This window comes from Poecilia mexicana, unplaced genomic scaffold, assembly GCF_051168715.1.
Source record: "Poecilia mexicana isolate PSO_F unplaced genomic scaffold, ASM5116871v1 scaffold_6, whole genome shotgun sequence".
In the NCBI taxonomy this organism is placed as follows: Eukaryota; Metazoa; Chordata; class Actinopteri; order Cyprinodontiformes; family Poeciliidae; genus Poecilia; species Poecilia mexicana.
Genome location: NW_028263375.1, coordinates 31,122,288 through 31,133,612, shown reverse-complemented (window position 1 = coordinate 31,133,612; position 11,325 = coordinate 31,122,288). Strand labels below are relative to the sequence as shown.

General features: G+C 37.5%; 1 protein-coding gene across 1 annotated transcript; it reads left to right on the top strand.

The window, feature by feature from the left end:
• The first annotated feature begins 4,534 nt into the window (after positions 1 to 4,534).
• Positions 4,535 to 10,765, top strand: LOC106917183 (carboxypeptidase A1-like). Its single transcript, XM_088006581.1, has 11 exons — positions 4,535 to 4,644; positions 5,934 to 6,015; positions 6,126 to 6,260; positions 6,352 to 6,456; positions 6,553 to 6,654; positions 7,450 to 7,551; positions 7,637 to 7,747; positions 7,844 to 7,934; positions 8,323 to 8,522; positions 10,139 to 10,223; positions 10,441 to 10,765. Exons 1-11 carry the CDS (start codon positions 4,577 to 4,579, stop codon positions 10,626 to 10,628), a joined length of 1,269 nt encoding a protein of 422 aa, XP_087862707.1. The 5' UTR covers positions 4,535 to 4,576; the 3' UTR covers positions 10,629 to 10,765.
• The last annotated feature ends 560 nt before the right edge of the window (positions 10,766 to 11,325 follow it).

Sequence of the window (11,325 nt, the reverse complement as noted above, 5' to 3'; positions counted from 1 at the left end):
AGGCAGGGAAAACTGCATTAGATTAGATGTTTCGGCAGACACGTATTGTCTGGGATGTACATGATTTATCCAGGGATGATGTGTTGCAGCTGTAGACAGCAAGAGCATTCTAGAAGGCAGGGAGTGTGACACCAAACGCTCTCAGTCTGGTATGAGGAACAGAGAGCAGTCCAGTGTCAGAAGAGAGATGTGAAGTTGAAGACAGTCACACAGATGTGTACGTTAGAAGAAGAGTTATGTAATTGATCTGAAGGGAGCCATGGACTGCTGCCATGGTGCCAGGTGGGCAAAGTTTTGTAAATATTGGAGTCGCGCAAATAAGACGCAGATAACGTGATTCAGTGGATGGAAGCATGAAAGTGTTTCTGCCATTTGGCATTTGGAGATATGAGTAGATAAAATGTGAGTGTGGAGTCCAGGTTCAGGAACGCTGATGAAATATCTGTGGGGTATTTCGGTAACACTTTATTTGAAGGGGGTTGAATAAGACTGTCATGACACTTTCATTAACATGACATAACACATGTCATGAACATGAATAAGCCTTCATGAATATTTATGACTGTTGTCATAAAGCTTCATTCGGTAAATTATGACACTTTTAATACAAAGTTGACATTATTCAAAATGTCTTTATGACAACTTGACATTAACCAAGAAATCATTACTGTTTAAACTTTACCTTTAATAACATAAAGTTACCTAATTTTTAAAGTGCAATCAGTAATACTTTTATAACAAATTTATATCAGTAATGATTTCTTGGTTAATGTCAAGTTGTCATAACAAAGACATTTTGAATAATGTCAACTTTGTATTAAAAGTGTCATAATTTACCGAATGACGCTTTATGACAACAGTCATAAATATTCATGAAGGCTTATTCATGTTCATGACAGGTGTTATGTCATATTTATGAAAGTATCATGTCAGTCTTATTCAACCCCCTTAAAATAAAGTGTTACCGATATTTCTAAACTTCCTGAATGCTGTGTTTATCTTCTTTTTCTTAGTTTTCTGATCACAACCAGGGAGAAGGCTTTAATGCAGGTTGTCTGAAGACGTGCTTCCTGTCCTGGCAGTCCAGCCTTCTGGTGCTGCTGTCATATATATTTTTCTATTATCTATCCTTTGGATTCTGTCATTGTTCAGCTTTTCCTACAGGCAGCTTTTTATTTATTTATTTATTTATTTATTTATTTATTTATGAACACATGGAGCTAATTGCTGTCTGGTTCAGTATTCAGCCACAGAAACTATATTATATTCTAACTATTTATTGCATGCAATGTATATTTAATTATGTTAAAATGTTGCTTGTAGATAATATGTTTCCCACATTTACAAGGTTATTTATTTTATATTTCTTACTTTTTAACCTTTCGAAAGTGTCTTTCTTGCTCATACGAAAGTATGTTTTTCATTGTACAAGGAAATATGTTGATACTCTGCTGATGATGAATAAAGTTGAACTCGAATTCTTCTGGTTTTTCCTCGCTCCCGCCTCTCTCCGGCCGTCTCCCTTCAGAAAATAAGCTTACATATCCACAGTGCCTGTGTTTTCTTCAGCCTGCTGCTCAGTATACACACATCTACTCCCTGGTTCTGCATCACCACTGGATTAGAAATGTGGCTCAGAGTAACTAGACTACTCATTTTCATAGGTCCAAATAATTTTTATGACCCTCTGGAACCCTGTATCATTCATGGTCCCAGAAAGCGCAGCCTTCAGTTAGATAACCTGTAGTGTTGCAAAGTCTAAAATTAAACCCGTCTTATCAGCTTGTGACTGCAGGTCATGAGGACTTCCTGTTTTTGCCGTTTTGCTAAGCTGAAGGTGTTGATTGAGGGAAATCTTATGCGGCCCTCTGACTTCCATTTTGTTTAGGAGAAAACTAAACTATCCTTGCTGCAGCTTCAAACATGAACAGAATGTCAGCTCAAAGTCGATGCCTTCAGGTTTGTCTCGGTCGATCAGGTGGAACTTTGCTCTCGTCTTCATCTGTGCGCAGAGACGAGGACCAAGAATACGTTCTGCTTCTCTGCTAAGTGAATCCTGCAGCTGTTTTATTTCTTTTTTTCCATCACACTATTTACATACCGTAGCTTATCAGCTCAGCTGGTTTAGTTTGGGGAGAAAAAAACTTAGGAAAAAACACACAAGAAGAAACCTGAGACAGATTACATTGGAAAGGATGTCAAGGATTCTCAAAGATATGTAGACATTTTTTTTAAAGTTTATAAATAAAAACATCTCTGTGAGCAAATTGCATATCAGATTCAACTGAAAGTTGACTCGGTGTTGACATGTTTTTAAAAGTTTAAATGAATATGAGGCTTCATTTAGCCAAAGAAGCCTGCCTCAGTAAGACTCAGCAGAAGTTAAGACATGCGATATTTATAACATTAATGCTTTTTAATGAGTTATTTATTAAGATATCTGTGAAAACATGTCAGCAATAAACATGAACCCCATATGATAAATTACTGTCTACACATCAACCCACCAAGATCTAGGACTGTGTGTGCTTTCTGATTGTGCAGAAGGATTTCCAGAACCAAAGGGGCGTGGCTTACAAGTTATAGGCTTCACCTAAATAAAATTTGTGGGATTTTCCTTTGTGATCCTCATTCAAGCCAAATATCCACTTGCCTTTCTGCTGTGCTCCATCCTCAGCATGTTATTACCTGTATTAGATTCAAGCTGATCAAAATATTTTGAAATTATTTGAAATGAATCAATAATAATTCATGAGTAGTTATTCCATTTAACAGTGCACTAAAATGTCAAAGAGAGATTTAAAGTGGGGCTGAAAATTCAAACATTTCCTCCCTCAGGATATAACATTCCATCCTGACACTTTAAAGGAGAACTCAACCTCCAGCCAGAAATATCTGTATAACTCGTTTTGGAACTGCCTCTGGTTCAAAACGAAAACCTAGCGGTTGAAAAAGTAGGGGAGCTTTTTTGAGTTTTTTGTTGTGAACTGCTGTGGAATAGAACTTGAGATTCCCTGTGGCTGTGAGCACTGACTGCAGAGTCAGACCAGGAGACACCGGACCGGCACCAAGAAGAAAGTCTGACTGGAACAAGGCCGATCCACCAGTTTATGAGTCGGGTGAAGTATTAACTGTTTTTACAAAATGTTTTTCTAAATAATTTAATCTTTATAGTTCCATCAAAGCTTAATCTTATCACTGCACATAGAAAGAAAACCCTTTGACGTTCTCAGGTTGATTCTTGACTCAGGTTGTTTTCTGCTGGGTCTAAGATTCAGAGACGTGACTGGCCAGATCAAGTTTAATATTTGTTTACAGTTGAAACCATACATTCTGTTCGCTAAATGTCAGAAAGCATAGTGAGGACATTCTATAGAAATTTAGACTTGGGATAAAAGTATTTTGAATTTAGCATTTAGCAAATGGACATGATTTTATTCATTCCAACAAGAAAAAGAAATGTGGCTTAAAGTTCAGACAGTGAGGAAAAATGTTTTGTATCTTTTTATTTAGTGTATGTAAATGTCTGGTTTTGTCTGCACCTAAAATAATGTCAAATCCTTTTGGAGTTAACCATTATTAGTTAGAGTTGATGTTCTTGTGTTCTGTGCTGTAATTAATTATTTGAATCATCAGTATATCTACTAATAGGTTAATTGTGGGTTATATTAGTAAATATTTTCAATTTAAAAAAATAATTACTTGAAATGTCAAGATAGTGATATGTTTACTATACCTAAGTCTTGACATTTTCTTGAAATTCATACAATCTCCTGGAAGCCATATCAGCAGAATTAATGGTCCTTGTTTTTGAATTATAATTTGTTACTTTAATGTATAAAAGCAAACATTAATCATCTGCATAGATTTTAATGTTCATAATCAAGTGGTGAGTTATGCACTTAAAAACACAGTTAACTAGCTCTTACTGAGTTTGCATTTCTGCTGACTCAGACTGTTTAAAACACTGCAGGAATTTGAGTTAAGAGCACTGATGCAATTTCACTGAACATAAAGAGAGGAAGTTGAGACAGACTGTGTACAGCAGTGGTTTGATATTGAGCAACACTTTGTAGCAACTAGTGGCGCACAAAGGTCCACTGGATCACTCTGTTGGTCCTCTGTTCCCCTCAAACATCGAAGTTATGCGGACATTTAAGAATGTGAAACAATGACTAAATATTTCACTGGAATATCAGATGGAAAGCAAATAAAAGGGTGAAAAGATAATGAAACTAAAGTTCAACTTCTCATTGCTCAGTAAATAAAGAAAAAAAAACATTTTGATTTCTGGAAATGACTTGAGAAGCTCTTAAAAAGAATGAAGGAAGGAAACATTGTTGCTACTTCAGCTGTCGGAAAGCAGAAAATATCTTGTTTGTTTTGTGAAAACTGAAGAAAAACTTCTCCGAGAGAAAGGAGTTGAGAGCAAACGGTATCTGGAGGGAGGTTTGGGAACTGGAGCAGCCGGTGACACTCATCCGACACAGGGCAAGGTCGAGGTGAGCACACATGACCCCGCACGCTTCGCCATAAAAGGCTGGCTTCGGCCCTGACCAGTTTCACACAGTTGGCCATGATGAGGGGACTGATCGCATTCGCCGCGCTGTTTGTTGCTGTTCTCGCCAAGGAGACCTTTGAGGGGTGAGTCTTCACAGCATCACAGGGAACAATGTATTTACCTTTAGGAGTCATTAGAAGACCTGAGGACTGGACTGGTTTCTCCACTGCTGCCCAATAAGACGTTATCTGATGTAAAGGAGGTGCACTTTACATAACAAAATGATAGTGATGAGGTGCATTCCATTTCTGGGAGGTATTTGATCAACTATGGAACCCAAGAAAATGAAAAAGTCCATGGATTGAAAGACATAACCTTTATCCGTTTCATAACTGTAAAGAAAATATTTCTCTCCTATGTACTTAAACCTATGTGCATCGTTATATTTTACCTTTCATTTAAGTATTTTCTCCAATATTGGAGATTAGAAGTCCTAAAGACGCTTAAATTTAATTTCACTGTATGACCTGAAATATTGGTATGAGCTGTTTCCATTCATGTTAATTCTGATTCCCGATTGGACCAGTTAATCTTAAATTATGGCAGATTATGACCTCCAACTTCTTGATTATAGGTGTGATTTATTGTCGTCATATAACCAGATTTTCTTACAGATGTGAAATTTTCTCATCTGGGAATGATTGATTGATTGGTGGTTGTTAATCTTTTTGTCCTTATTCAGAAACCAGGAAAACTTAGAAATATTTCATAGGTTACACTGAACTTAAATGTTGACGATCAATTAGTATTTGGATTGATTAAGGATACCGGTTGGGGTTGATCAAAAGACCCTGCCAAAGCTGATTTTCAAAGTTTTTGTTTCAACAAAATTTGAATAGGAGTAATGATGTCACATTTTCAATGTATATTTTTGGGCTAGAAAAAGAGAAGACTGGTTGACCTTATTTAAAAAAACAACAACAAAAAAACAGATACCAACTGTTCAGTAGGCAGGATTTTGTTCATTTAAGCATTTTTCTTTTCATACCTAAAGTTTGCTCAGCCATGCAGGACTCTATGCAGTTTGACAGGAATGTAATCACTGCACATACAAAAACACAACTGTCCCTGGTATTGCACATGCCTTCTCCTAGATCACGTGTTGAGTATGAACCTTTTTAAAGTTTGAGAATGATTGCCCTTGCAGGGATAAATAAAAACCCTCACAAGTCAAAGTGAATTAAAGGCATCCAAAACTTCAAAACTTCAATAGTGGAGGACCAGACAGACTTTCTATTTCATACAAATGAAATCACTCCATATGGAGAATAACTGAAACATAGAACATCTAAATGGTAGATTACACTGAACTATAGCTAGGTTATGTGAATATGTCTTAGTAATATTTCTGTTTTTCTGCTCTCATTTGTAGACACCAGGTGCTTCGCATCGTCCCAAAGAATGAGCTCCAGCTGGCTCTTCTTAAGAACCTGGAGGAGATAGTGGAGTTTGAGGTTATTTATGTTCTATTGATATTAGCTAAACATCATACTTTTGGTAAAGAGTATCTATACATATTCTGTCTTCATACTGTATTTGTACTTCTTTTAATGTTTCATTCCAGCTGGATGTCTGGATGGGGGTGACTGGTGTGTCCTACCCTGTAGACGTTAGAGTTCCTCCTCACACCCTGGAGACTTTCAAGAGTTACCTGGACAGCCATGACCTTGAGTACTCTACCATGATTGAAGATGTCCAGGTACAAGACCTTGATCACTGATCACTAATCTAGGATCACTGAATCACTTTGTTAGATGTAATGTAAACATGAGTTGTATTTGCCCTCTTAGGCCGTCTTGGATATGGAGAGGGAACAGATGAAGTCTGCTGCTCGCCTCGTTCAACCAAGGAACACTGACAGCTTCGACTATGCCAACTATCACACTCTTAGTGAGGTTAGTGCGCACATTTTGCACTAAGATGATCATCATCTAGATAAGCCAGTGTTTTGAGCTGATACATGGAGAATGAACATTTTTCCATTCCTTCAGATCTACAGTTTCCAGGACATGCTGGTTGCTGAGAATCCCAACTTGGTCAGCAAGATAGTGATCGGTCAGAGCTACGAGGGCCGTCCTCTTAATGTGCTCAAGGTAAAGAATCATGTGGAGGATTTACCTAGAAATGTTTAACATCTCCTCATGAAAGGTTCTCAGAAAGTGAAGTAAAAGTGGTTGAACTGAAGTAGCTGATAGATTGGCTTATAAAACCATTTTTACTCCTCACACAATACCACGTTACCCCAAAAACTTCAAAGGATTTCATTGGGATTTTGTGTGATAGACTAAATAAAAGCAACAGTTCATTTTGATTTAATGTTGACTCTCCAACCTAAGAGGAAGTGATGTTCATTTATCTAACAAGCATCAATTTGGACTGTTGGAGAACAACTTAAGTATGCACAAAGAAAAGTAGAAACTTCATGCAGATAAACTCTTGGTGCAAGGCAACACTGCTAAAAGCTCTGCCGCAGGTCATTGAATTGAATTGTAGTTTTATCAATGGCAGCTGTGGAAGTGAACTAAAGATTCAGTGCCTATTAGCCACGTTTCCAATTTTTGGATTGACATCATCAGCCACTTCATTCGACTCAGAGACGCAGAGATACTGTGCTCAGGGGAGGGCATCTGTCTACAGGACAACTATTGGTCAAATACTTCAAAAATCTGGTCTTGAGACTGGAAAGATGAAAGATCAGTCTAAGTCCAGATCCAAGTCTAATTGAGATTCTGTCACAAGGCTTGAAAACTGATGTTCACACACACATCCTCTACAATCTAATTTAGTTTAGGTTTTAGTTTTCCAGGAATTGTAATGTTCATCTTCTAAAGTTTCAAAACAAATACTCTACCATGACTGCTACTCTCCCTCTCTTCCCATGGCTTTAGTTCAGCACTGGTGGAAGCAATCGTCCTGCCATCTGGATCGACACTGGAATCCACTCCAGGGAGTGGGTCACTCAAGCCAGTGGGCTGTGGTTCGCCAAGAAGGTGCTTCATTTTTGTCCCTATGGTTACCTGAACACCTGAATGTCAGTGTTTTCATTGACAGTGTAACCCTGGCTTTTGCTACTAGATTGTGACAGATTATGGAAAAGACTCCGCCCTCACCGCCATCCTGAACAACATGGATATCTTCCTGGAGATTGCAACCAACCCTGATGGCTACTACTTTACCCACACCTCCGTAAACCAGTCAATTTTATTCACCAAGAACTCTTGAGGGAACATCATAGTTTTGACATCAAAAATTGCAAAACTCCAACCATCCATATGTTTTCAGAACCGTATGTGGCGAAAGACAAGGAAGCCCAATCCTGGAAATTCCTGCTATGGAGTTGATCCCAACAGGAACTGGGATGCTGGATTTGGACGTAACGTCTTTCTGTTCTATCTATTATTTTCAGCTTTGAACATGTGCAGTGTGATGCAGATGCATGCTGGGTGACCTGTTTGCTTTATTTGATGAAATGCATAAAAACTAAACATGCTCCCGACTAAAATAAGGAATCAGATTTACAGTTTTCATCTTTATAACTTAAATGGCCAATTGGTTGTCACAGGTTATTTGTCAGTGCGACCACCGGGGGGTACCCAAAAACATTATTTTGCGCATTTGCATTGTTGAAAAGTGCTGTACTGACTCATGGGCCACTTTATTAGTTACACCTGTTCAGTTGGTTGTCATCACAAGTGTAGAATCAGCCACGTGTATTTAATTACTTAAGGTATCTGTGTTTGTGTTTGTTATGTTCCTCCTAGTACCTGGAGCCAGCACCAACCCCTGCTCAGAGACGTACCATGGCCCCAGCGCTCACTCTGAGTCTGAGGTTAAGTCCATCGTGGACTTTGTGAAGTCCCATGGCAACATCAAGACCTTCATCTCCATCCATTCATACTCTCAGATGCTCTTGTACCCCTCCGGCTACACCACGACTCCAGTGAAGGACCAGGCTGAACTGGTACAAAAACATTCTCCGTGACGATTTTATTGTTTTCCACACTGCAGCATAGTACATTACCATACATTTCTGAGTGGACTTTGAAACTTGACCCAAATGAAAACTCTCCTTGGAACTAAATATGTAGGAATTCTAGAGCACCTCTACATATACTGGCATACTTGGAAAAGATGTTTAAATATTCATCTTGTATTGGAGCAGCATAATCTGACAATATCCTAAACTTTAATTAAATTTTAATCTCTTTAATCAATCAATCAAATTTATTTGTGTAGCACATTGAAGTCAGTTCAAAGTGTTTCACAGTATATAAACACAAAAATAAAAAGTCATAAACACAACATGCAGTCTCCAATTGAGAAATTAGTAATAAACATTTCATATTGTTGAGTGTCATCATCAAAACTCATCAAATATGTTTAATTCACTTAGTAGGTAAAAATTCACCCTTTGTTTAATTATTTAATTAGTTCAGTACATTTACTGATAGACACCCAACAATTGCTATATAATACATCCAAGATGTTTCATCTTTCTTTTGCCTATTTAGACTGATCAGTATGTCTAGAAACTTTTAACAACCAATCCACGACTTCCTGTTCCCCAGAAAAACAAATATGACACAAAATCACAGCCATTTTTTAGTATCCATTCTTAAAAGCATACCATGTGTTGATCTTCACAACTCTGGAAATGGGAACGACAAAGTTGTGATTTTCACCAATGAAGCAAATCTGATTCTTTGACAAAATTGACTCTTTACTATAAATGGTGGGAACCAAGTGGCAGCTGCACAGATTCACACATAACAGCTTTACTTAGTGAGAAGGAGAACAGGCACAAGGGAAAGAGTGCAGTAACTTGGTAAAGCAAAAGGTAACATTGTCCGGGACAACAAATAATTTGCCTCTCTGCTTAAAATGCTGCAAATCCAACTTTATTATTCCTTCCTGTTGTTATTTCCCAGAAAAACAAGCTACCCCAGCCTGACTCTTTTAAAAATGAAGTAAAAGAAGTTAACCAGTTCAGATTGAGCTTTTTTGCAACAAAGACCAGGTGTGTCTGGTAGGAAATAAAGACACATTTCTGAATTCGACATCCACCAGTTGAGCATGGTAGAGGAACTGTAAGGCTGTGGGTCTGCCTTGCTTTCAACCCCACTGGAAACTTTACCATTGCATTGTGAACTTTAATGTACCATTTTGGAAAACTTTTTATGTTTTTAAATCATAAAATCTATGTTTTTATCAATAAGCATCATGACTTTTTGCATGATAATAATCCAGAATATATAGTTAAATCAACATAGAGGTAGTGCAAAAAGGAATCATCACAAATCCCTCTTTATGTACGTTCAAACCTTATAAAAGAGCTGTTGATTTAGGAAACAGAGACTGCACAAAATATTAACAGCACAACTGCAAATGTGTCTCTCAACAGTAGTTTTATAAGAAAAAAAATGTAAATAAAACTTTAAGACTTTTTACCATGGTATTCTCATCATATTGCTTAAGTGTGGAGGGTCCAGCCTACAGAATATGTTTCAACAGTTTGACAAAAAGATTGATGACAATCTGTGAAAAGTGAACAAAACCATAAATAATGTGTCTTTGCAGCACTCTCTGGCAGAGAAAGCGATCACGGACCTGACCTCCCTGTACGGCACTCGCTACAGATACGGCAGCATCATCAACGTCATCTGTACGTTTTAGCATCACAACCAACAGATAATTCTACCAGAGTCAACTATAGTTTTTATTTTTTATGTAAACATGTAAATGTTTAAAACATGCATATTGTAAAAGCTGAGCAAATTAAAGAAAATACACCACATCAAAGTCCATGTTCATGGATTTAAGAAGCTGCTCCTTTAAGTTCAATGGCTCTACTTGACTTAACATCTTTGTTTTAATTCCAGACGAAGCCAGTGGCTCTACTGTTGACTGGACGTATGAACAGGGCATCAAGTACTCCTACACCTTTGAGCTGAGGGACACCGGTTCCTACGGCTTCCTGCTGCCTGCCAAGCAGATCATCCCCACGGCTGAGGAGACCTGGCTGGCTCTGATGGCCCTCATGGATCACACCTACAAGAACCCATATTAAAGTGCCTGTTTGTTCAGGACAGGACTGAATTCCTGCTGCTGTCTCTGTTTCACTGTAATCTTTGAGGTGAAAACAAAATCTTAACACTATAAAAAAAAGAGAGATAAAAATAAAAGATCACAACAAAAACAAACAAATCTGTTTCTTTCTGATGCACCTTAGTTTAAAACTTGAGTTTGAGTTTATCAAAGTGTAATCCTTAGCAGATGATGGCATGGCCTTGCCTTATCATGTCTATAGGCCAGATTCCAGAATCTTTAGGACAAATTGTGATAAAATGCATTCAAATACAGGTTTTGTGTCAAATGACAACAAGAAGCTAATTGAAACAACATAGCACTGATTGATTTATTTAAAAATAATTTGGAATTCTTATTGACTAAAGTAACATTTCTGTAAATTATGACATGCAAAGTTCACTTTCGGAAGGACTGTTTGAGTTAGATTAGATGAATTGTGGGTGCGCCACTATTATAATCTGCCAACATGATAATAGTTGGGCTAATTTTCATTTTGGTGCTTGTCACTTAGTGTTTTTGCTAACATTAAAAATATTTAGCACACTAAGCTTGCTCTTTTTTAATTTTCAGAATTAATTAATAAAATTATCAGCTGCTTAGAATTTTAATCTCAGAAATCTGACTTCAGTTTTCTGAGACCAAAAGTCAGAATTCTAAGAAAAAAGTCAAAATTCTTA